Below are 27,594 nucleotides of genomic sequence, written 5' to 3'. Positions count from 1 at the left end.
TGCAAAGACCTGTGAATAATTCTACAGTGTGAGCTTCACCTCTTGCGGTTTTACGGGCTCTCCCGGGTACCACGGATAACTAGAAAGGTCGTGACCTTAACGAAACATTGCATAACTTGTGATTACAAGGCCACAACGTGATGAGACGTCGTTAGGATATGTAAATATATAAGCTAAATGAATTGCGCCCAAAGGGAAATTGAATTGGGGTGAGATGAAATTCAAAAATAAAATGGGGACATTAGGTTCGCAAATGTATTTCGACACGTTACTCTTACGCCACGCAGCCGCGTTCGTACGGCTCGGTTAATTGGGTGGTCTTTCACGTCATGTCGTAGATTACGTATGCTAATAAGGTTTGGTTTAGTTAGGCTTATGGAGTCTAACGTCCCGATGCGACTCTATGCTAATAACCATGTGTCAGATAACAGAGGCACAAATCAAGGATAAGTCTATTAAGCAAAGTGCATGTACGCGAACGCGTGCCTCTTCGATCTTTTAGAATGAATGAATGAATGAATGAATGAATGAATGAATGAATGAATGAATGAATGAATGAATGAACTTCCAAAGCCGCTTTTTTTTTTTCTGCTTCGGCAACAGCCTTTTCGCTTGCGCATGTTTTTTTCCCCCTCAATTCTTACTCGTACAGTTACATATGCGTACTTTCGCGATTTGAGCATTGACGTATAGAGGAGGAATGCTGTGAATCATTTCTGCTGTGAAACGTAAAATTAACCTACTTGTGCTGCCTTTATATGCATTGCGATATGGAGCTCTTATAGATCAATCATATATCAATCAAGGCCACTGTCATCGCAAAGGCTCAGCACCTTTCTTCTCTTTATTCTAGTTGTAAATGCCCTTGGTGTACCTTGTGAGTTTTAGGGCCTATTTGAGTATCAGCACTTCCATTGCGGTTTGTAGTTTTTTTAGTACATCACGCTCAATATTTTGTCTATGTTCTCTGCTGTGTCTTTCCGTCAAAAATTTCGACACCATGCTTCGGAACAGAAAGAAAGAATGAAAGGAGGGTAGAACTTTACTTTATCTCCAAGAGATTTTCAAACATGTCAGATGCAGTGCTCTAAATCGTTGCTAAACACAAAGCAAACACACTATGGAAACAGATGTAGAGCTTGCGCTGACGGCGGTCTTAAAAAAGTGGCGCAAAAAAAAAAAAAGGAGGCAAAATATTGGCCAAAATAATTTACTAAAGGAAAAGAAATAGAGGAGAAAAATGACATGAAAGTAAAGAACTGTTGGCTCGGCTCTCAGAACACGTGTCGCAGAAGTCTCATAAGAAACTTGACGTATATCCAGTCCGTGATAAAATGGAAGAAGTGAAGGGAGTGATATTTCCAACCAGCGTGTTTCTGTCTACACTTCGCATAAAGTTTTATCATTTTTCACACTAGAAGGGGCTCCCGATGAGATGTATCTTTGTTTAAATGGTATTTTTTGTTTTGTTCCTGACCTTCTCTGCACTGCAAACACAAAAACATACATATGTAAGCGCGCAAACACTGCTGTCAGTTGCATTCAAGGCCGATGGAAGAAAAAAAAAAGTATCACTCGAGTGTGACAGACAAAGCGCTATTACATATGACAGGTTTAGTGTGAGCTTGTGTCAGCATTTTGAGCTATTTTACTGCTTTTGTCAAACTCTGGAGGCTGTTCCTTTTCTAAATTCAGTACCCGAACAATGTTTTGTCCATTGCTACTTTTGCACTGACTGAACAGCCCATGTCGAATGCTTGTTTTAGTGCTAAATCAGTAATGCTTGTGAAACTTTTTACGGCTGTTGAGCTCATTTTCTATGTTAGCTCCCTCGATTCAGAGTCGCTTTCTTCATTTCATCGGCTGACTCTTATTGAGCAGGGTACATTAAGAATTATATTGGTCATTTGTTCTACCCTGTGCGGAACAAGCATAGCTGTATATGCCCGATACAAAGGAAAACATACAGAATTGCTAATAAGATTTCTTAAGGGCCAAATATGCGAAAGCCCTGCTTGCCACTTTTCTTTTCCTGCTGCTCTCGACCTAATCATATTCGAACCCGTGACATTATCGGTCTAGACCACAAAATGGTATCGGATTTGAATACGGGACCTTATCCGAATCGAAATTGTGACCTTATCAAACTCGAACCCAAGGCGTCATTGGACTCGAATCCAGGACTTTATCGGACTCGAACCCATGACCTTATCCGAATTTAAACCGCGAACTTATCAGACTAGAACCCTGACTTTGGTATTCTATTTTCATTATCATCATCATATCTTTGTCGCCAACTTTCATCGCTTTCTTTTTTCTTTTCTTTTTCTTTTTGAAATAAAGTTTTCTCTCCCTCTCTCTCTCTTCATCGCTATCACCGCTACCACTATCAGTATAACTATAGATATCATCCCCTACCATTATCACAAACTATGGCCCTATCACCTTCGTTATCTCAATCAATTATCACTGTCACCACTGCCACTTCACTAACTATCGCACCATTACCGTCTCTATCACTATCAACTACCACTGTCACTATCACCACTACTATCGCTATCACAAACAGTCAGCATCTTACAACTACTTTACCTATCATCATCTTTATTATCAATATCTGTCTTTATCACTGCCCATCACTATCAATACCTATTATGATCACTATCATTATCTGTTACCTCGCTAACTATCACTAGCTATTGTGAGTGTCATTATACCTAGCATCTCTACAATTAAGCGTCTTTACTATATTGGTATTTATTACTATCTCTTTCAATTATTAATCATCACTATCACATCTTGCATTATCCCTAGTTTTCTTTTCCTACTATGGTTTTATCAGCCGTGTACTTAATAAACAATTTGTAATCAGTTATCTTCAATTAATAATTTGCATACATCGATCATGCTGTTTTGTGGACATCGTTCCTCTCACGCTTCTGACGAGCCAAGAAAGGCTGTCTATGGCTGCACCAGCTGCTTACTGCAGGTAAGTTCCATTCCATCTAGCTGGCTTGAATTAACACGTGCACGCAGCGTGGAACAGTTTCTTTCAGTTCGAAGCGCAAATTTAATGCACAGAAGGAACTTCAGGCTGAAATGTACGTGTCGACCAAAAAAAAAAAAAAAAAAAGACATCAGCTACAAATTTTCTAAACAAGCGGTGCAAATTACCGCGTCATTTTTAAAAATGGTTTTCGCACGGCTGCGTAATTATAAGCGCCGACAAGCTTCTAAATGGTGGCTGCAAACAATGCGCAGACCTCATGTCGTTTGATGTTGTGCATATAGGGCCACTCTATGTAAAGTGTGTGCTGCTCTGTCTCTCCTGCACTAGAAGCAGAGCCATACACGGAATCAAACAGGGTGAATGTGCTGTTGATTAGTAAAAAACAATTGGCAAAGTTTTGTGCCTTGGTCGCAGACAAAAGATGTTGCACTTCATACAATGGTGAACGTAGTTTGCACAAGCCAGCTTCGAGAACAAAATTACTATCGCCTTCGGGGCTGATTTTTCCGGTTTGAGAGTCTCCAACATGAAACCCAACATAAAAAGAAGAGGCTTGGAGGCAGGTGGCTATATATTGTAACCAATTTAAATTCTTTACTTCTACATATTCTGATCAAATGTTCTAATAAATTTAGAAGGTTTGTGCAGCGATGCACTATATGTGAAGTCATGCATTCTGAATGTGATCATGCTTAGCGCCTACAATATGCCTGGTTGAGCATGGCAGCTTTCGACGAGGTTCTTGTGCTATCGCATTCCCACAGCTAGTGGTAATCAGGAACCTTCCAAGTTTTTGTTGATACATCTACTAGTGCCTCTCTTTTGGCACGCTTTGGCCGAGGTTCCATTTGGCGGCTAAAATAAAATCATCATAGTACATTCATAGTGCTAGTATTTATAAAGCACAAGTGAGGCAGGCAGACGTCTTTCACCATGCAAATAGTGGTGGTAAACCCTCCAACTGTCCCGTAAACAGTGTGCACTGCCTGAAGCGAAGCTATAAGTACACAACGGCAGGATACATTATTTGCTCGAAAATTAATTCTTGAAAACTCATCCACGAGAGTTTTGGTGAGTTCCGTTTTTGGGTGTGCTCTCATTGTAAGGTGGGCGGAGTGTCATTTTATTATTTCCCGAGGGAATCTGACGCGTCTCAGCGATCTTTATAAAGAAAAAAAAAATGATCGGTAAGAAAAAAATAACCATGACCGCGGTCGCGACTTCAGAGCAGTTCACTTGGAATGACTCCTTTCTTCCTGGTAAGCGTGAACTTGCATTATAATCGCTGATTTAATGTGTATGATCATGCTCTGTTCGGGGATTTTGTTTTGTAGGCTCGGCGTCTCTGAGAGCTGAAAAATCTCCTCAGGCTGACTTCTCCAGCTTCATTTACGTTAGCGTAATTGATACTTCCCTTTGACAAGAGTGCAGTACGAGTAACCATCATTGCACTCGAGCAGCTTAGAGAACCGTTCGATCCCGACGCTCAAAATTTATGCATTGGCTCTGCAAGAGCAATTCACTTAAAGTTTAGGAAATAGTGGTCTACGCGGACACGCGTACAACCTCATTTTGTTGCCGCCCTTTTTTTTTTTTTCCTTTTCTGCATTTGTTCCTTTCTCCGGTGAGCCCGGCCCCCAGTGTCGGGTAGCTTACTGGGTATCGCCTAGTTGACCTACCTACCTTTCCGCTCTTATGTGTCTCTCTCTCGTTTTCTCTGAAAAAAGTAACCAGACCCCGCTGCAAAGAAGCACGTCGTTTCAGCAGTCAAGCGGTGAGGAAATTCAAAAGTGAGTATTTATTCATGCGGAGTCGGTGTGGTGAAAACAAAGAAGCTGCTTGCCTGTAGCATTTTTGACACCGTTCAGAAATGTCAGTAGCGCAAAAGGACTGGCCTCCCATCAATTCGGGCTCTCAAATAGGAAATTGATCTTGAGCAAGATCTTGTGCAGCTCACTCTGTTATCTCTAGATCACTACGCAAAGGGCGGCAATCTGGCGTGACAATCTGTGTTGTTCAACAGCCCGATTAGGAGGATGTGGTTGGATGTTATCATCTGCTCGCGTTCGACAAAAATACGAGCAAATGCCCTGATTCCTGAACGTAGAAATCGAGCTAAGACACCAAGCGAAAATGCCACTGCGGTCCAACGCTCCGGAAAAGGACTCAGAATCCTTCAGGTCTCGAAACTATTCCAGTAATATTGTCGTTCTGCCGCTGAGGGATAAAAACCAACAACCTATAACGTAATGCAGTACATGTGGTCGAAAAGTAAACAAAAGAAAACTTCGCCTCACATGCCCGAAGAATTTCCTATGGTCATTTCCGGGTTCCGGGTAGTGTGCAAAGAGTTTCGTACTGCACGTGCCTCTTATGCAGCTGGCCTCTGACACAAGCGACGTCCATGCTCGCGCATAAACACATGCATGTTGGACTCGCCACGATCTGTACGCCGGGAACGAAGGCTGTCGACATGCAACGAGCTGTAGCGCACAAGAGCGGGCGTGCGGGAAACCCGCGTTTCGCCAGGTGTCAGGATTTGAGACGGCCGTATATATTAGAATTCGGCGGCGTCGAGGCCCAAAACAGAGATTCGAGTGGCCGCGAGAGAGGAGGCAAGAACACGGGGGAATAACTTTCACATCGAAGATGCGGAACTATAACGCGAAAAGGGCCGCTAGGAAAGCGCCGCGACGCGGAAACCATTCCGGAATTTCCCGGAAAGAATTCGAGTTCAGCGCGCACGATGTCGGGTTGGCTCGGACGACCCGCGGTGCGGCTTTTCGAGCGTGCGGCGCAAATTCCTCGCCGGCCGCCCACGCACGCGCAGAGGGGTTCTACGAGAGGGAAAAGGAGGAAACGCCAAACAAGAGAGCGAGAGAGAGGGAGAGGGAGAGAGTAAAAGAAAGATGCTTGCCACGAAAAAAAGCGCGGAAAACAGTTCCCGTCTCTTTTGCGAATCGCGCCGCTCTCTAAGCGCGCCTCCTTCCATCGGTGGCCGTTTTATGCAAACGAGCTCGTCGGTGCTCTGTAAAAATTTACATGTTGGCAGAAAGCAACGGGAGCGCTGGAATGGTGGGTGTTTGCACTCGGCGCCTTTCTCCCACCGACGACTGTCCTCCGTTCGCTCCAATTCGCGCTTCTTGCGCCATGCGTCCTGCCCTCTCTCGCATTGACGTACGCTGTCTCCGCTTGGATCGTTGCTTGTGTTTCCGTTAGTTGCAACCTAGACGGCGCAATTGTAGCGTTCGTGCGGGAGCCAGCCTGTATTTCTGTATGCGGGCCTGCGCTACTGTACCTTCCTGCTCGAGACGTCTCTCCTTCGCGCTGCCTGCATTGTTCGTTCCGCGCATTGCTCTTGTCGTTTTGATTGCGCAGAGCTGCGGCAACGGCACGCTAAGCAACGGTGTATTGCTCCGTCGCCACGGCCGATACGCCGCTTCCTTCTCTTCTAGCTCCCCCCCCCCCCCCCCCCCCCCCCCCCCCACACCGTCTTCAGGCCTAACCTTTCTCTACCTGTGTCACAGCGCGCTGTCTCCGTATACACACTGCGCGGCTCTTCGACGGCCCAGTCCTGTCTTCGCTAAGTGCGTCGCTCCCCCATTCTTTGTACCCAGGGCTCCCATTGAGCGCTTTGCTTCATTTTCGCAGCCTCTCGTCCAAAGCGCTCTCGCTGAAGTGGATCGCAAACATTATTGTAACTGCTGCGTTTTGTGCCGCATCGCTGCGCAGCCAGCGAAAAAAGAGTGCAGGCATTTTTTCGTCCCCTGAAAAGCGAGATGATGGGATGGCCTGGCACGTGCCCGCGCTCCTTGGTTCGCTAGTTTTCAAAAACGTAGTAGGGGGCTTTCTTTCTAGAAGAAAAGTTATGCTTCAAGACCAAAGCTGCAAAATGCCGGAGGGGTGTGAAGCTTCTAGCCAGGCGACACGACTGGTCGCTGATTGGCTGGTGGTTTCTGTGACGTCACAAAAGCACATATCTTGGCCGAACTGGCAGATGCTGCCAACACTGCTTTTGTCGTTGAGATAAGAGGGTGAGCTCCTGCAGAACGCAGCTTCTGCTGATAGCAGAAGCGATATATCACTAACTATGAACCAACGAGGGCATCGATCTTTTCATTGTTTCTTTCCTTCTTTCCCTCGCTCCTCTGGCTATATAATACTCCTTGATCCGAAAATAAACAGGAATTTTTTGGCCTGGATACGCTGTCTGATGCATCACCCGGGAGCGGCGTGTACAGCGACCACGCTTTTACAACACGAGCCTTACACGAGATTTGGATCCCTAGTAAGAAATGTTGCCTCTAAGGCACATAGGGATATTCGTAAGGCTTGGTTCAAGGGGAGCTTAATATCTATGTCTCTCATGGCAACCTATGCAACATACATCATGTATCTCCTCATGAGCAGGTGGTAGTTGGCAGGTGGCACTGACTGGTAGGCGGTTTCTTTGAGTAACTTGTCTTCAAGTTATTTCCTTTGTGATTAAATGTATTACGCGTGTGTACGACGTCACCAGTGGTGTGCCCAGTTATGGGGCTGAGACACGCAGAGCCATGTGGAGTGAACAGCGGGCAAGATAGCGACAATGTCATTTATATTTAACATACACCAAGATAAACTACAGCTAAACTACAGCTAAGCTGTGGTGAAGCACTGTAAATCATGGACCAGAACGAACTAGCCCGACAGTTTGTCCTATTCCCCCCCCCCCCCCCCCCCCAAGCTAACACAAGCTCACTTCAGACTGGGACTAAGGAATAGATAATCAATAAATCAATCGAGGTTTTTGAGTGATCGCCTTAAAATTCTATGTACAAACCAAGAAAATGCCTAGTTCCTTCAATCTGACCTTCAAGCTCAGGTGAACCTAGGACTTCACCTGCTTAGCGACAAGTCTCGGTGAGTATAGCGTGCTATGGGGGCTGGGGCATGACCAGATGGCTTACAATTTATGTTACGATTAACTGACTGCTTTACTAACTAAGCGTCATAATTAATTAAAGTTGCGATGAAGGTGTGATAACGATTAAATTTTTTATTAAAGATGAAACTTGACGCTACAGCAACAACTTATACATCGTTGTGTAGCTTATATCGAATATAATTGCACTAGACTAATTTAATAATTGCAGGTTTTAAATATTTATTGTTAATAAGTTATTGTGAATAAAAATTAATCTTTAATCCATACAATCAAGTTGTATATCATTGGATAGTTTATAACGAGTGCACTAAACTAATTTTAGGTTCTATTACATAGATTCATCGCTTGTTTTAATTAAAAATTAAAAATTGAACTTCACGCTGAAATGTCGTTACATATCGTCACATATATTGAAGTGAACGGAAGCTCTTCGGGCTTTTTACTTTTACTTGAGCGCCTTGACGCGTTACCGCCTCGCAAATCACAGCTGCTCCCTGCTCCTGCAGGTGCGTGTACACCTTTTCTTTCTTAACTCCGTGCTGTATTCTTTAGCTTCTCAAATATCATTCAATTGCTATGCGGATTTTGTTGGTCAAATATTTAGGGGAATCCCCCAAAGTGGAGTAGATTTGTAATAAGGGAGTAATTACTCATTGCATCCACCCAAGCGCAGCCATACGGCTACAAAGGAAAGCTACACAGCTTTCTCAGAAACCTCGTAGTTAAAGAAAAATTCGTCCTGATCCGGGAATCGAACCCGGCACCACCGCCATTCCGGGGCAGTCGCTCTACCGACTGAGCTAACCAGGACGGTCAGCAGATCAGATGGTAGGGCGAGAGCGAATTGATCTATAACTCGGAATGGGAATGGTGTTGGTCAAGTATTTAGGGGAATCCCCCAAGGTGCAGTAGATTTGTAATAAGGGAGTAATTACTCATGCGGATGAAACAAGTTGACTGGCGGTCACAATACGTGATGCGACAAATCTGCAGGCGCAGTGCTCGCTTAACGTTTTTCCTTTATATTTGCGCCGCTGCAATTATTGTCTTCTCATCTGGCCTTTGGATTTAATTTCGCCGTCTCTCTTTCGTTCCAGTGCTGCTTCGCTATATTTCTGGCGGGTATATGCCTCGGAGGGGGCAAGAGGGTGGCGTGGAAGAGGGAGTATTTTCATAGGGTGCAAGGAAGCAGAGGTCGGTGCATGGCTGGACGTTTTGATGCTGGGGGGCTGGAGGCTGTAAACAAAAACATAGCCGCCTTTTTTGCATAACGAGCGATATACTACTCACGCAGTAATAAGAGACTACAAGCGACGATGTCACACTGCAGGTTGTGGCCTAGTTGAAACGGAGTTCGAAAAGTTTTTTTTAATTACTGGGCTGAAACCTTAAAAATCCCTTTGGCCACGAAGGAATACGGTAATCACAAGCTCGGTGCGCGGAATGGGAATGGGTGCAATGATTTGTCGTTCGTATTCGTCCCACGTACCGCAAAAAAAAAAAAAAGAAAAAAAAAAGAAAAAAAAAAAACGTTTTGCTTTGCGTGGTTTAAAGCTACTGGTAATTGATTTATCACCGAAAGTGGTGTACATTGCCAGACTTCCTTCACTACTCGGCAGCCGACGCGTTAAAATTGCGGTAAATAATAAAAAAAATACCCATGCGTATGAAAAACGCTTTGAAGTGCACGCTGTTCACACCTCAACGCTGTTCTTGCAATATTGGACATGTTAGTATCTGGCACAAGACAAACAAGTGGTGCTGGTTCCAGTTAGGGAGAATTGAAGCCTAGAGCGGTTTGCCTTGGCGCATTATAGTACACCGTGAATCGGGAGTTAGTGTATCATTAGAAAGAAAAATCACCTCAGAGTTTTTTTCTTTTTTTTTTGTCCTTGTCGCGCATTTGCGTTTCGTGCGGGAGCAAACTTTTAAGCCTTTCGCCGATTCCGCCAGGAGCCGCTCTGTCTCCTCTCACAACCGTCATTAGGCAGCCGAACAGCCGTTCGACCGTATGCCTCCTCTTGTGGATCGAAACACGGTCCTCAAGTGATCCGGGCCCCTTCATCCTCTCAGCCCACTCCTCCCTAAATTGGTAGCTTCCGTTCGAAATAAGTGAGGAGAGCGGGACGAAAAACGCAAGCGCAATGAAAGGACAAGAGAAGAAAAAAGAAAGCGGAGAGAAAAACAGCTCGAGAGACGGTATGTGTTGCTGGATTTCGAACCCTCCGTGATCGAACCGCGAACAGTGGCTGTAGCGGTGGTCGTTTTGAAAGGAGATCATTCGCGTCATTACGAAGTAAACGAGTAAACGAGCTCCCCCGCTCGCTGGTGCAAGCCCGAGGGGTAGGAGGTGGATCTCACCAGCGCTATGGTACACACGGGCGTCAGCAATCGGAAGAACGCGAGGGAAAACGCTGCGACGGTTGGCGGCACAGTTTGCGCGCGCGCATTCGCGTGTGTGCGCATTCTTACGCGCTCGTGTGTTTTGATCAGTCTCGCCCTTGCTTGCCTTGTTCGAACCCCCTCTCTGTCGCTCGAGGCGATAAGAGAACGTACCCGTTTGCGCAGAAAGCGCCAGCGGTTTTCTGTCCGCGTGTGCGGGAGTTCCCTCTCGGGCTTCATTTATCGCTTCCCGAACCTTTTGCAGCGGATTGGAACGGCGCCAATTTCTGCACCGCTTCTTTTCGCTGCGCTGGTGCTCCTTACAGTTCTCATCTTTTCGTTCTCGAATTACTTGTAGTGCAGAGTCTGTAACAGAATATAACTTATACAAGCGATGATAGTGTCACCTTGGAGGGACTGGGAGTTGTGCTTTGGGAGCGGAAAATGTTTACCAAATCTCGGCTGGAAAAGAATTGCTGAAACTCGAACGCACTAATGCGTGTTATGTAAAAAAGGATGTTCGCTGAGGCTTTCTGAACAAGCTACCCTCATCATCGGAGTCTTACGACAGCCCTTTTCCTACACTTAAGTCCGAAATAGTTCGTCATTCCACAATAAGAAACGGGGAATAAACGACGTGTAACAAAGAGCAAATTTCTGTTACTGAAATAAAAGAACGCGGTAAATTAACTTATTTTTCTTTCTTCTGTATATTTTTCAGTGACGTTGTGTCCACTCTGCCACCTATCACACCGGGTGTTCCAGAGAACAGTTTCGAAAATTGCTGAAAAAAGTAGGTAAAGATAGAAAAAAATAATACATTCATAAACAAACACTCAGCCGCGGTACTATCATTTACTATAAAACATATAATTAGAGATTATTAATTGCGTCCCCGTTCCGACCTCTTCCTTTCCTCTTCCCTCTCCACTTGCCTGCCATGGCAGGTGGTTTTTGTTTATTCCGATTACGATTTAAATTCCCGTGGACTTTTTCAGTTGATTGAATTGTTATTGAGTTAATTTATTTATTGTGTAGTTAAGGTCTTGCAGGTGAAGGCGCGTGTAAATTTATTGTTAGAATGCAGGTACGTTTGGCTACACCAATCCTATGAATGAGAGGATTCGCTGCAAAATACTCTTAGGATCGGATGCGATTATTGCGTGCGAAGGGGATCAACGTAAAAGCAACACGACCAAGCAATATTCTACGGAGATTTCTGGCATCACGTCGCGCTATCGCGTGACAATTTTATTCCATGAAAAAAAAATATATATATAGTTGCAAGTAGCGCTGTGTGTCTCTCACGTCTCTGTCTTTTTTTGCGCTTCAGGCTACGGCAAACATTTGATTAAACTCTACTAACTAATCTAGAGGACTTTTATTCCGATCAAGTGTTTCTAACTCACACGCTAACACATGGCCAAGGTAGCACACATGCTTTTTGAAAGATTTCCTGGTGGAGGTAGATGCGTACTGTCAATACGGTCTGAGCGTCGCTTGCGTAACTCCGCTAACTCAGCCGTGCGCTCGACCTATACATGCGAACGTGGCCTGCGTTTCTCGCCGCAGTAATCGAGCGGGCCACCCGCTTTAGTTCATTACACACGCCATAACTTCAGTCTAGTTTAGTTTCGTCTATGAGGTTAAACGCGTCCCAAACCGACTCAGGCTATGAGAGACGCCGTGGCCACAAGCTCAGACCTTATTTGAAATCTGCCAGCACATTTGAAGTAGTTCTTATTCGGTAAACATATATGCATGTTTATTTTTAGAGACTGGAAAGAACGCGTGCCGCATTTTGCGTAGAAAGGAACGTTAATAATAATAAAAAAGTCAGCTAAAGCTGTGCGTCAAATGGGCATATTTATGGGTGCCCCCCTATTTGCAGGGAAGCGGAGACTTGGAACTTGTGTGGCTGCTTTTACAGCCGTTTGCATTTCTTGCATTTATTGAATAAACAATGGGGCGTCGCAATTTTAACTTGCAAATTATTCGTTTCAAGAAATTTCAAAGCGCCTCATTTCCCCTGGGAGGGAGAACATCAAAAGCAGGTTGTTCAGTTTTCGATTCCCCTTTCCCCGTCCTCGCGCCTCATCAGTGAGGTGGAAAATAAAGGCACTGTTATAAATGAATAATTGAATTTAATGCATTTTACATTCACAGCCGAGTGGTTGCTTACGACGAACAAGATGAGTTAAAATCAGGTGAGGCATAATATGCTTCATCATTTCAGTTAACTCGAACACTTTTGTTACCCCTCCTCAAGAGGAGAGATGACAACAAAGGAACGACCAGAGTTTTTACCGCAGTTTCAGTACGTCTCATTTGATCCAAACTCATCATGCACGTGGCTTTCTGATGATGGAGTGGAACCAACACAATAAGAGGGAAGAATTTTAATTTTAAATTATTGACCGGACGCAAGCTAATTCCACTTGTCGATGCATGTGTACTGACGATTTGCGCATATTACATGAAAGGAAAATGCACACCATACAACCTGTATTTTGTCACATTGAAAGGGCGCTACCGTAGAGTTCTTGAAAAGTTCAGTTGCCTTTCTCTTTTATAGCTATCGTTACTTAAATGTAGCGATTCCGTCCGAGCATCCAGTCTTGTTATATTTGGCTAACAGGTTCTTTTCATTTGTCTGATACCTGTGCGAAATGGCAAACAAGAAAAAGCATTCTAAAAAAAAAGAAAGAAATACATCCTTAGTTTAAAACGTTCAGTTAACTACTAACTACTTTGCTTACTAACGTCGGGTAGAAGGGCGTCTTCGAAATGAAAAAGTCTGTGATCACTGCGGCACTTGCATTCAGGGAATGTGTAATCCTTCTTTGTGGAAGAGAGAACAGGCACGGAAGAAGAAGAGGCTTCCGGTTTGTGATGTCGCACTATGACATAATAACCCATGGAAGTTAAATACCACAGGACTCCACCTGGACGTCGATATTACCTTCCTTGGCTACTTCGACGTCTGGTTCGCTTAATTAGCTTTTGCCGACTTTTGCAGTGACGTTACACTCTATAACCTAACACCATCGTCGACATAACACTTTTACTCTTCACATCCACCAGGACAAGTGACCAACCACCAAGACACGTGACCGGAAGTTGAAAACCGAAACAGGAAGTTCGCTGACCATCTTGGATCCTTTTTAAACGCTGAATTATCTCAAAATAATTGAACAATTAACCTACATCAACCGCTTTTAATTCCGGTACATACATTTTGATGCCCTATCCTATGATACGCTTAGTTTTCTTATACACCAACTAGTTCTCTTTGTAGAATGCGGATCAGTACTGGACACGCCAAAACTACCTTAATGCTTACATATTAATAAAAAAAATCCGACTAAACTACACAGGCTTGTTTTCATGCTTGAATGTTATCTTTAGTATTCAAGAACAGTTTAAAAAATCTTTTGATGAAAATTGGGGGAGAAATGTTTCGCAGGTTTGCAGCGCTGTATGTATGCTCGTCGTCTTTCTCCGAAAAAGATGCACGCGCCTGCTGTGCGCTCAGAGCGGCCGAGATTAGTAAGATGGTATAAGAGATCTGCGATAGGTAATTTCTAGGCCGCGTACTGGCACCAGCCGCGAAGGCCGTGGTCTGGAACTTCCTAATACGCCCTTTTTTTTCCCGCTGACCGGCCGGGAGCAAGCCGGGGGAAAGAGAATAGGGATATCGGGAAAGCCTCGTTGTATGAGGATGAAATGTGCGGGGTGACAGTGGGGGGCGGACGCTCGTGACAACGGAATTGAAAGACGACTACGGAGGAAGCGGAGCTCACGCCGAGCGAGGAGAGGGGAACGTGAGGAGCAAGTGACAAACGGAGGCGCCCAGACGAAAAGGCTTCCCTCGGACATTTTCGCCTCCGTGGCCGCTGTTCACCATTCGCGCTCGCCGTCCCACTGACTGCAGCAAGGCGATTTTTCTCTCGCATGAGCTGCGCGCTCAGTTACTTCGTCTATTTTCTTCATAATCTCGACGGGCTTCTCTAGACGTCGGACTGTTAGGCACTAGCGAACAAAGAGAGGGAGAGAGAGAGAGCAAAAGATCTTTGTGTTTCCGGCCCTCTCGATCTTACCCCTCTTTTTTGGCCCCATCACCTGCCATTCTTTTCCCGTGCCCCCCCCCCCCCCCCCCTTGTCGGCGAAGAAAGCCGTGCGATGCTTCGCCAGCTCTGTCATTAGTCCCTGCCTACAATTTCAGTTCATCTCTCGCTGGGTCAGGTTGACCGTGGTTGGTCCTTTATCCAAGGTGCCTAACCTCATTCTTCGTTTTTTTTTTTTTATCTTGCCGTCTGTCGCCTACTGTTGAGAACTTTTATTCAATTCCAATAACGTTTTCTGCACTTCTATGTTTTCTTTGCTGGCTGATTGCCTTTCTTTTTCGTAGCTGCTGAGGATATTTACTTCTTTCGCTTTGATTCCCAGGGCTTTCTGTTCTTTTTGTGCGGTACCAATCGACTGCACGAACATGCTGTTCTTTAACAAAAAGTCGCTCTCCCCCCGTGCTCAACCATTACACATTTGTATGTTTATTATTGACGGGAAGTATTTACTGAGGCAACTTGATCGACTGCGCAGTCTTGCGCCTGCAGTAAAGTAAATGCGAACTGATTAATTCCTTTCGTTGGCTCTTGGGGTCAATACAAGGTGTCCTTATGAAAGACAATGACCGCTGTTCGCCGTATGTAGTCTGTTCTTTCTTTTAATGCCAGCAGTCAGCATTTTTCATTAACATAGTGAACCATAAGTAATGAAGTGCACGCCCCTTCTCTTAGTATTTATTTGCACAGTAAGTTCGAGGTGCACGTGTAGGAAGTCGAGGTGCTGGGCATCTTTTCTTACTACCTTGACCATTTAAAAACAAAATTCACTCGACTGCGATGATCAAACCAGCCGAAATATTTAGGCATAGAAGGCACGACTTGAGCTCGTGCCATTATGTCTGTTAAAAGCTGCACAAAAAGTAACCGGAGACTATAGAAAAGAGGAGAAAATTAACCACTCTTTTTTGTTACTCGCACCAGTAGAGACTTTTAGCATAGCGTACACAGACACACGCAGAGAAATACCGAACTCCAAAAATATCGTGACACACACTGCGCATGCGCTATATGATACCCGAGACCGAGCTTTTTCGTACGATCGGCCAGCGGACGCCGAAACTCCCTCACGTACGATGGGAGATCAGAGTTGACAAGATGGCGGCGTCCAGGCCGTCCGCTTCAGAGTGAATTTGTCTTCTTTACCGCGTTTTTGGGTGCGCTGCCGCCTATAAATGGCACACGTGGTCTTCGCTTTGCCTCGTGCAGCATTCAACTCAAATATGTAGTGAATAATTTGCTCTGTTTTTTTATTTTGCACGGCGTCAGAGCAGTCACTAAGCTTCATGAGTAGCGTTGTTTTGTTGGCATGGCAACGCCATGAAGTGGATCGCCTTGGCTTGACTGCTTACACGCGTGTATTCGTAAACAGAAACTGTGGTTGATTTTTTCAGTCGTCGCGTGTGCGAGATGGCAGCTTCCGCTAATGCAGCACAGCGAAAGCCTGCTCCTCGTCTGCGGTTTGTAGCCGTAGACGATTTAGCGCTACTTCTAGAAGTCAACGCCGAAAACCCTGAAAACTGCCGTAGCAAAGAAACTGGCTAAAGTCCCGGTGCGACTTGGCTAGTTTTGGCTTGCGAGTAAAGAAAAAAAAAAAAAGCCTGAATGTGTTTTTTTATTTTAAATCTAGATGTCGCCACCGTAGTTTGCGTTCGCGCTTTCTTGCGGCCAACTAAAAGCGCCGATGCAACACACGGAGTAACGTCCCCTAATTTGCTAGCGTTTGTCATACAATAGCGTTCATACGCTATACAGTGTTTGTGCACGGCTAAAGTACGCATAAATACAATGCCTTATTTTTTCTTTATGTTTCTGAAAATAAAGACAGTGTGAACATGGGATCGTTCCTATGTTACACGTCCATGTTACAAAGTCGCACTTAAAAACGGAACGAAAGGTGAAGATGGAGACTTGTTCCCTTTGCAAATTGCTCTAAGACGTATTTGCTCTATCGTTTCTGCATTAAACCAAAATTCGTTTTAGCCTACACGCCGAATTATTCTTCAGCTCGAACTCTAAGGCAATGAGGAACGCTTTCTGCGTTCGCGCCATTTTAATCTGGGCTCTGAAAACTTCGTATCCTCCGTGTTTCAGAGTCCTTATATTTTGCCGAATTTCTTGAAGCCCCTTGCTTCTTCCTGCTTTTAGGAGTTTCGCGGAGGATAAAGGCTTTTACCGCGGAGGGGACGGCAAACAAAGTTGTGACGCAGGCACTCCACTCGTCGCTTGTCTGCGCTCAGCCGCGGGCGTCCGGCCAACGTGTGTGCTCTGCCCTCGTTCTTTGTTGCTGAGTGTCTGATCACACCGTCGTCGCAGCACTCAGCGGCGAAACGTGCCGCACTGCTTCCAATTTTACCGGGTATTTCGTTGCTGTCAGCTCTGCTTCCCGCCATACATGGCCTGTGTGGCAAACAAGCTTTTCCCGGACCTGTTTCACTTTAAAGGTCCATTTTTTTAGGTAAATGTCTGAGGAAGCCCACACGGGTGAAACCGACAGCTCTTACTGGAATGTTCTGTTTTAACGAGAAGTGGAGAAACAGTGGATAGCGACGCCCTGAGGGAAACGTTCTGATTCGTACCGGATGAGAAAATGTGCTAATATTTAAGGCACTGTGCGGGCAACGATACATGCAGCACTGTCTCGCAGATACTACCGGCGTCGACGATGAGATCACCCACACGTACAACTCTATAGTGAAACCGGTGACGAGCGCACGCGTCCGTCGGTTGAGGAACAAGATATGCGAGCTGCTCTCGTCTCTCTGGGGGAAGGAGTGAGCAGTGGCGTACACGTTAGTAAAAACACACACACACACAAAAACACGATGCAGTTGCGCATGCCTGGAGAGTACACGGAATTGTCATACGTTAGAATGCGTACCATTGGGGTGCAGGTATTATTGAAGATGCATGTTATGACGCTGGATTCCGCCGCTCTTACGGACTCAATGGAGGAATCTCACGTATCTTCCGAAGTTCCGAGGCAGATGTAAACTGCCAGCGAATCTTCTATAGACGTCCATGGGGAAAAGGGAGCCGGTCACTTTTACGAATATCGTGACGTCGCTCCTTTGCAAGCTTTTGCGTGAACTATAAAGTGGTAATTTCCGTATTCGCTGTGTCACATCCTCGAACCTGTCCTCTTTTTATAGTTGTTGGTTTACAGTGCACGCCAACCGTTTCCAAAGGGGTAAACTTGCATTCTTGCTATTTGTATGCAGCTGGAAGTCAAACGAAAGTACCTTGCGAAGAAGGCGGCACAGGAGGGCAGAAACCTTCCCATAGAGGCAGGCGCAGCATAATTCTTGGTGCAAATATCTCCGTTAGTACTTTGCCTCACAGCCCTTAAAGATGGAGACGTAAACTGCACAATTCGCAGTAGAGTATCCGAAAAGCGTAGTTGCCACTCTTCGGGTTCATTATATCAACCACACAGATGCTGTGGTAAAGCATGCCAACAAACTTGACGATACAGGCAGTGCCAACTCTTATGTCAAAGCGACCACAGCGCATGCGTAAAGCAGACTACACTGAGATGTGAATGTACAGCGAGAAACGATGTGGTGCGACGCCGACGTTAAACACCAAGCTATCGCAATGCTTTATATGCCGACAGCCCATCATTCGAACATTGTTCTTCGCAGGCAGTTTATTTCACTGTGTCATGCAATGACGTCATAGTGGCCTATACGCCTTTCTTTCTTTCTTTCTTTCTTTCTTTCTTTCTTTCTTTCTTTCTTTCTTTCTTTCTTTCTTTCTTTCTTTCTTTCTTTCTTTCTTTCTTTCTTTCTTTCTTTCTTTCTTTCTTTCTTTCTTTCTTTCTTTCTTTCTTTCTTTCTTTCTTTCTTTCTTTCTTTCTTTCTTTCTTTCTTTCTTTCTTTCTTTTTATGCAGCTGAGGTTGTACTTGGTTCCATCCACTCACTTAGTCCGCTAGTGTAATGAGCAGAATGTAGCCGGAAAAGTTTCAGTCAGTTTTAAATAATTCAACAACAAGCTGTGGTTTACTTAGCAGATGACAGTAGTATTACAGGTTTAGAAATAGTTGCAACTTTTAGTAACAGAGGACACCTTTGCTGGTCTTGCGTTCCGCGAACAAATGCCCTGTCACGATACAGTTCCTGCCACTCAAAACTCCCGAAAAGCGGCGTAACTACCTGGAACCTGAAAAATGAACTGCAGAAAAGATGCTTGAACATTGTGAAAGCTTGCTTTGTACAGTAAAGGAAAATACTAAAACAACTGAGTTTTTTTTTATATGAAATGTGTTTCGAAAAGGCTTCTAAAGAAAGAATATAGCGAATGTAATGGAGCGGGCAGATAAAAAGACAAAATAAAGCTTGAGGTCTCGCCTTATGTGAACATAATGTCGCAAAACATGAATAAAGGTCGCAAGAAAAGAAATTTTTGATGTCGTTTCTTTAACGCCACAAAAACTCACCTAGGCCAGAAAAAGACCCGACATTTACAGTGTATGGCTAAACCATGAATTTATTATGTCTCCTTTCCAACGCACGTTGTGTATAACATATCCCTGTTATGCGGGGAAATGCACACCAGCTAAAAGGGCCACTGCTTTAACTTCGACTCAGAAAACATGAAAGATCTATATCTCCTTCTGCAGAGGAGGAGGCCATTTGCCTAAGCATCGCAGGACGCATACGTCCACTCCGTTCTTGGGGAACCCAACCATTCACCGGCATAGAGAACAAGAAGTTAGCTCGAATACGCTTGCTGTTAAAAGGGCGTCTTGAATTTGTTAATATTTTATGCCTTTTCATAGTGTTTATTATGTATAAACACTTCTCTGTCTTTTTTTCCTGAATATGCATTGACAAGGTGTATTCCTCGACTTCGAGCGAGCAACGGCAACCAGTTTAGGCCAGTGGAGTTTCCGGACTAAGGACATCGCCCTTTTCTCCAAACCCTCCATTTTTACTTTAATACATAGTTTACTCATCATTATTACTTGTCTTTGCTCTGCGTTGATCTCAAGCGCGTCTCTACGAGGCGAAAAAAAAAAAAAAGAAAAAAGGAAAAAACGTCTGCGCCGCCGTCTGTCTCGCCAAGCCCGCTGTCGCCCTTTAGTTCGCTTTTTCCCTCCATTCTGATCAACCATCCATTCTGCTTTACTGTGGGAAGACAAATTGTTCGGTCACTGTGTTATATTTTGAGCCGTCAAAAGTAATGCACATGTTGGCACGTTTAAATTTCAGACTTTGCAGCACGTTGCTTTCCTTCTTTAACGACGCAAACAACGTTTAATGCAAGCTTACAGTTTACGAGAATTCGAAAAAAGAAAGAAAGAAACGCTTTCAGTGTTTTTCACGTGGCACATCATTAAGCTCACTGATGAAATGCCACAGGGCACGTCCTGAGTTTTAACCTCATCTGACTCGAACAAAATTTCGAATTGCTGGAGTTATTTAAAATAAATGGCTCCAGCATAGGAGATCCCAAAAATGAGCACGCACGCACGCACGCACGCACGCACACACACACACACACACACACACACACACACACACACACACACACACACACACACACACACACACACACACACACACACACACACACACACACACACACACACACACACACACACACACACACACACACACACACACACACACACACACACACACACACACACACACACACACACACACACACACACACACACACACACACACACACACACACGCACACACACACACACACACACACACACACACACACACACACACACACACACACACACACACACACACACACACACACACACACACACACACACGCACGCACACACTTAAAAAAAAAAGCAGCCATAAGTTCAACAGTCCATCCCGATTGTCTTCCTGTCCCTCCTAGAGTGCTGTGTGTCTTCAGAAACAAGTAAAACGTTTTTGTCGATTGTTAGTTAAATGCTTTTATAGCAGAATGCGCATATGAAGCACAATTGCAAACTGTCTCATTGTAAAGCACAATAAACTGCGCGTTACTTAACCTGTAGGAGTAGAAATTTGATTCAGCCGAAGCAACCATGCAGGCTTGCGAGGCTTTTCAAAGCGCATCTTTTCGATCAAGGTTAACGTTAACCCGACTATGGGGTACCGCAGTGTGTGCTCGTTTACCTCCAGTAGCACTTCGGTGGTAAAAGTAAAATGTTGTTAAAAAATACTCGAAAAAAGAAATCCGCATCTTCATGTACGTGGGATCGGAGGAAGTAAAAAAATATTTGGCTCTATAAGAACCACTAGTCCATTGTCATTCTTCAGCGCATGTCGTATGAAAGAACAAACGTGCCTTCACGTTTACATTGTAAGCGTGCTCACAGCACATGGCGTAAGTGGAAGCCTGGTCCCCCGTAGGGCACTCACCGTAGTCCTCGATGTTCCAGGCTGACGCCGCCGCAGCGCAGTGGAGCAGCACCAGGGCGCAGGCAGCGGCCAGCACGGCATTGGCCCGGACGCGGTGGCGTTCCGTCATGGCGCCGACAGCAGAGTGCCACACATGGCCTCGGGAGGACGATGCGGCGCTTTCTGTCTCACCGCCGCCAGGCGTGGCCTGCGAGTACATGTGCAGACGGGTCGCTTACGAACCAGTGACGTGTCGCGCAGTGAATGCTTTTTGAATTATTTAGCAGGTAATAAAACCAGAAAAGAGTGAAGAAAATGCCGGTTTTACTACTTCTAAATTTTAATAACACAACTGGAGCCGCTCCAAAGAGCTAACGATCATATTTAGAATCAGCTAAAACAACAGGTGCTGAAGATGATGCAGGACCTTGCGGGGATTGGGTGAAGAGTTTTGTATGTTTCTCAGCTTTTGGTGAGAGAAACTATTTGAAACTTACCTCCTTGCCTTATCTATAAATTTTTGTCGCACACCAAATGTTAATGAACGTACTTCACAAATGGGCTTGTAAAAAAAGTGAAGCAACGTTTTGAGAAATGCACAGGGCGACGCAACTCGATCGGGTCGTCCGCAACCTGACTTTGATGCGTGGCCAGCGTCATGTTTACCCCGAGACTGGACTTCTCTGTATATATACTAGATACCTGATAACGTCCGAAAACCAAACATTCACAAGCGATGCTCTTTAATGCGTGTATCATTGACACAAAGCATATTTTTGTGCAACCCTGTTTTTTTCAAGAAGTTTTTTTTTTTACATTGCAAATCAGTGAATAACAACATTGCTCCCAATATAGCACCAGAAGTGCTCCTATAGACACACCAGAAAAGCATTTTTCAGTAAATGAGTTTGAGCAGTTCTTTTATTTTTCAACATTAAAACGCACCAGAGGCATATCCTTTTGCCTTAACCTCGCCTACTTGTTGCATCGAAACCATGTGCTATCATGCTTACGGTTTCCTAGCTTCTTTTGCAGCATAGCTGAGACTCAAAAGCCTGCTCTGGCTACTTACTCTTGGATTGCCAACACGGTTTAGAGCTTCAATGCGAGGACTTTTTCGCTGTCTCATTTTTATACATTTAGCAGCTAAGTGCATTGTACACGGCAGAAAGAACCAGAATAATTATGTATATTTACAAAGCCGGCGCATGATTGATGAAAATACGCCAGTAATGCGTGCGCGGTTTGCGATGCTTGCAAAAAAATCTAAGAACAACGACCTGGAGCACTCAGAAAGTCATCTATCGGCAAAATAAGAACTAAGTACCTACACGAATAACTAGCTTAACTCCCCGCCGTGGTGGCGCAGTGGTTAGGGCGCCCGACTGCTGTGCCTAAGGATGCGGGATCGAATTCAGGCCGCGGCGGCTGCTTTTCGATGAAGGAGAAAAGGTAGGCGCTGTTTGCCGTGCGATGTCAGTGCGCGTTAAAGAACCCCACGTGGTCGAAATTTCCGAAGTCCTCCGCTACGGTATCTATCATAGTCGCTTTAGGACGTCTAACCCCATAAACCAAACCAATAAGAAAAAAATGGTTTATTAATTTCCCATGCCAAATTTACCATGCAGACTATATCATATCATCAGCCAGACCTCCTTTTGCAAAGGGGTAAGAATATTCGAAGAAACTATTGGACTGCTTTGGGTGTTTTTTTCAGCTCTTGCTTCCTCGCGCGCTTTCTTGAAAGGTAGCAAAAGGTTTTACAATAAAATAAAAAATACTGTTGTTTTTCCCCGGCTGAATTTACCTACCCCCCAAATTAAAGAGACCCCAAGGGCAGGTCTAACAACATGTTGTTAGCGAAATTCGATAGTTGGAAATTACGTAAATTACGTTCCTTTGTTATCGCTTGTCCGTGACCAGCAGAAAAAGTCGCATTCATTGCTGAGAGATTTAGACTCGAAGTTGAGAATGTCTTTCCCGCCGATATAATTTGAGCTCAGGATTCGTTCATCACCGAAAAATGGTGTAAACGCGCACTACTTGATTCTTGGATCGAGCGGTATGGCGTAGCAACAGCCGAAATAAAAGCTACAACCAGCCAAGCGTTGCAGGCAGCTTTTATCAGCCATCACTTCTTTTGCAGCAGTATTGCATTGAATGCTATTCTCCGACTGCAACAGCAACAACAACTTAAAGACGAAGAACTATCTATGCACGGTCTTTTGAGACATGGAGGTAAAAAAACTAAGAGAGCATGACGTCACGCGGCCAACCTTCGCAAGCCAAGTGTCGAGGACGCTGTTCCCTCCCCCGTTTTTTTTTTTCGCTCTCTGCGTCAATCTCTATGTTTTGATGTCGGTATGCTTTAGTGCGCGCGTCTTCCCTGGCGCGGGCGCGCGGCTTTCTGCTGAGGCGAGCATATGGAACCGCGCCGATTCCCCCCAGTGTTGCGCGCGTGGCGGGCCCCGCACGGCACTGATTTGTGCATGCACGCGCGCGCAGCGGTAGTAGATATTACCGCACGCTATCACGTGGTCTAATCACGTTGGGACCAACTCGCTCCATTTTATTTTTTATGACAGGCTTCACGGATATTGCCGCGCGCTCCCTCTTTAGTTTTCTTTCCTCTATGCTTTGAGACAAGAAAGCTCTAACATGGCGGCTTTTGTATTTAGCGCTCAGATGCTACACCTGTGCAAGTAGAATTCCGAAAACATTTCATGTTTTTCCTTGTTTTGGAAAGCAGTGGTGGATAGAAGAGGCTCACGGTCGTCACTAGACTAGGCCATAGTTAAAATTTTCAAAAGTGACATGTGCCCTGCTTCCTTCTTCCAGATGATGACAGCTCATCTTAGCATTCTTGACCAGGAAATGAGATTTAGATCCCGTAAATCTAAATTTCTTCTTAAGGCATAGTGATGGTGGTCTGCCGCGTGTCGACAAGAGAAAGAAGAGATCAAAAGCACCGAATTCTTCACGGTCTATACAAGAGCACTCGTGGACGAGCTTTTTTGACGCGCAAGTTCCTCCGGAAACTTGAAGAACTCCAGAGATGGCTCGGCCAATAAATCCAGCCAATTTAGCCAGGCCTTTCAAATTTACAAAGGAGCTCTCTTCGGGTGAAGAACGTTAGAGCACGCGTATAAACATGACGAAAAGGGTGGGATTTAAATTCGTGGCCGCGCTGAAGCAATCATCCAGAGGAGTGACGTCAACTGTTCCTGAAAAGCAGCGCTTTGTAAACGGGTCGACGGCTTTTACAGGACGCTAGAGCTTAGGATTACGCAGTAATAGACGTATTGAATTCTTTATTATTGTTAATTTTTGTGGATGCATAATGGGGTCAAACCGTGCTGATGATCTTGGCTTTTCTGATGATTGCGTCATTGACGACACTTTGCAGGTACGGTCTGGACCATGCCTTTGAACACTAAGTACTCTTTATGGCAAAGAAGGGGTCAAAAACTTATAACTATGCCGGAGTGGTGCTTGCTCCGCTCTGCCGGTCTCGAACGCTGGCTAGCTTGTCAAGGTCACCTAAAAGATTTCTCTCTGAGTTCCTTTCAGATCTCCCAAGTCTGTTAAGTATCGCTCATATTCCCTTTTAATGCCACAAAACCGCCCTTTGATATATTTTTGCAGCGTTAAGAGCAAAATTTATTCATCTAATACGAAGGAGACCGTTAGGGTAAATTAGATGGCACATGGTGGGATATGGGGTCTAAAATCTCAGAACAACAACGGATGAGGGATGCCATAGTGTAGGAATCCTGTAATTTTGACCTCCTGGCGTTCTTTAATATGCACTGACATTGCACAATATACAAGCGCCTTGCGTGTCGTCGCCACCGAAACGCGGCCGCAGAGACCGGAAACGATGTGGCGCCCTAGGGATCACAATTCGAGTGCCCTAACCTTTCAGTCACCTACACGGTGCTAAGAGAAAATAATTTCTTTAAATCTGAAGAATCCGTTGGGACGCCGGTGCCGATGAGGTTATTTGCCCGGGAGCACCGCATGTATTTCGTGAAGTCATTCATGCGAGATTAAACATGCATGAAGTTGCAACACACAGACATCAACTCAGAAAAATCACAGCATGAACACACGGAAGGCACAGACAAAGTTGGGACAACGCATACCATTGTGGCCGTGCTTCCAGCCTTCGCTGCGCTTACACTGGGGTTCAAGTTCAAACGCTCTAGCGCATATAGTAACTGTCAATGCTGCGGGCGCTTTTTAGAAAAACAAAAACAAAACGTTCACATCAGTCTATCCCTGCAGTTAATAGACAGGTCCAGAATCGATTCACATCCGGCAGTCTCAATTTGCTAGAGAGAAAAAAAAAGAACAAACATGACATGCACGTTACAAATTTTCTCTGTCAAAACACAGCTAACGCTCAAACATTTTCGATACACACTCGTAGCCACACTAAACCTTCATTCTGATTTCTCGGACATATTTTATAACTCCAGCTGCACTCATGATTTTCCGTCTTCCCTAAAAACACACGCTACCTTGACGACCCAATTTTACTGCACGTCTAACGCACTTGCGATTATCTTCGTTTGCAGCAGCAATCTAATTTGCGCATATTATTGCCTCAAGCAACGCTATATCCGACCTTTCCTTCAAAGAGCATTTACTTCAGTAGTTTTTAGGAGCAAGCAAATAAGAACATATAGAAAGACGCTTTTTTTTTTTTTAAAGGCGCAACTCTATGATCGCACCGCAGCCCATGAGGCCCAATCATCTCTCCTAAAATGCTGCAGTCTCTTGATTAATAAAATGATTGGTTACAAGGAAGGCATCCAATCATGGAAGCTGACATGAGCTTCATTGATTGAAATAAAAATCAGATTGCAAGATTCTTAACCTGTGCTTCTTTTTAAAGCCTAATGCAAGGAAGGCCTGACAATTAGGGCAAAGAGATGCTCAGTCGAGACGAAAAAAATAACGGGCACTCTGAATAAACATAGCAAGCAAATGAATCAAGCTAAAAAAAGAAAACCTTTATGTGAATGAAACTAACAGAGCACATGAATCACCATGATGTTCCCTCTCTCAGAGATCGAGTAGAAAAAAAAATTTAATACCAGAGAGAGTCCGCGAAGATTACCAACACAACCCGTACACGAGCTCAGAAATAAGAACTTGATAAGAAAGAAGATGAGAGCGATTTAAATGCACTGCAGCCAAAAACAGCAAAACTTTTTAATAACATAGACTGGGGAATCCTCTTGTACTTTAATTAGCTGGCTGGGGAAGCTAGCTAATTCACCCGACGAAAATGCACCATTAGCTAAACCAGAAGGCATCTTACTGCATGCGGTCGATCGCGGAAGTCGCTTGTGTAGCCGGATGTGCGAAGATAAAAGGAGCTTAGATATGGTTCTCAGCAACGTTGAACCTTTGATGGCACTATCTTTGCTAAACGGTGCAGTTCCGCCATGTTGAGTTAGGCCTGCAATGTTTTCTGTGTGGTCACAGCGAACATAAAGGACGTATTTCTACTACAATAAAATGCTGAATAAAGTAAATGGGAATGAGAAATCTCGGGCATCCGAATGCGAAGAACGATAAAGTCCGATATACTCTACTAAACTGGGAAGACGTTAGTATGAAGAAGCAGACAGCGGCTCCCCGCTTTTAGCTAATAACTGTGGTCTGTACAGCCAGAAACGGCAACACCGAATAACAGAAGGAAAGATGAAAACGATACAGCTAGTCGATATTGCAGCGACGGCTGCGTTACCAAAGTGCAGTGGGAAGTATGACGTTCGGTGGGACACATATGACAGAGCGAGGAAGACCAGGCGGAAAGAGAAACCATTTTTCTCTTTTCTTTCGCACGACTTGCTGTGTGCGCGATTAGGCTTCCTTTTTACTCCTTCTTAGATCATAACCCCGCGTCCCAGGCAGACGATGGATCAGCGCAGTTTTTTTTCGGGCTACATCCGTGTTTGTCCGCGTCGGTGGACACGGGGCAGTTACACATAGTGGAATACACAGTGGCCTTGTTTCTGCAGACCGCATAAAATACACATATACGCAAAAAGGTAATTTCTCTACGCGTAAACTGTGTTCCTTCGCCGTTTTTATTGCGTTTTTGTAAGCTTTCTTTTCTTTCGTTCGCCAGATATAGCTGAACAATTGTCGCGACTAGATTTTATTTTGTTTGCGAAAATACAAAATGACGGTATGTACGAAATGCTGTCAACTATATGCTTTGCGGTAAGTAAATACACTCACTAGCCGGACGTTATTATGGGCGCCAATTGAGTCAATTTACACCTCTGGATGGACTACCAGGTAAAACAAAATCCAATGATCGAAACTCTACTCGCATTAGTGACAGTCCTTGTGATGCTGTATGGGTGCGTGCACCTGCTTACGCTGGGGTGCCCGCTCGTGGCTTTTTCGTCGTACGTTTGGGAGTAGATCTCTATACATTCTCCTCGTGAACAAGGCTAGTGGCTCGTTGGTGTATGTGAAAGCAAAATGGAAAGGAAAAGGTAAATGAACAAAGAGATTCCTTTGATGTATCTTGGAGTTAGACGTTCTCGTACGACATAAGTATTCTGGAACTCCATAAATAGAATTTGTAATAAGGATGGGTAATGAGGATGGGGAAATGTGGATCAGCCAGGGCCTGATGCGGCGGGACGCGCACATCATGGTTCCCGCAATGCGACCACACATGCTTGTGCGCGTGAATGCATTGCGGTTTGGGGATTGAATGCTTGCGGCTTTCCGGGAACCACTTAGGTGCTATTAGCTTGGCT

At 44.8% G+C, this 27,594-nt stretch overlaps 1 protein-coding gene across 4 annotated transcripts in view; it reads right to left on the bottom strand.

Moving 5' to 3' along the window:
* The window catches only part of LOC146198198 (peroxidasin homolog), a 429,069-nt gene that overhangs the window by 77,141 nt on the left and 324,334 nt on the right, over positions 1–27,594 (bottom strand). For all 4 annotated transcript variants that reach the window (XM_084593595.1, XM_084593594.1, XM_084593593.1 and 1 more), the window contains one exon: positions 20,825–21,011. In XM_084593595.1, the coding sequence (XP_084449721.1) occupies positions 20,825–21,011 (187 nt within the window). The remainder of the gene's footprint in view (positions 1–20,824; positions 21,012–27,594) is intronic.

This window comes from Amblyomma maculatum, chromosome 2 (genome assembly GCF_055883805.1).
Source record: "Amblyomma maculatum isolate TAMU_Amacu chromosome 2, ASM5588380v1, whole genome shotgun sequence".
NCBI classification, from domain to species: domain Eukaryota; kingdom Metazoa; phylum Arthropoda; class Arachnida; order Ixodida; family Ixodidae; genus Amblyomma; species Amblyomma maculatum.
The sequence above is the reverse complement of the archived record's forward strand: the minus strand, read 5'-3'. Positions and strand labels throughout refer to the sequence as shown.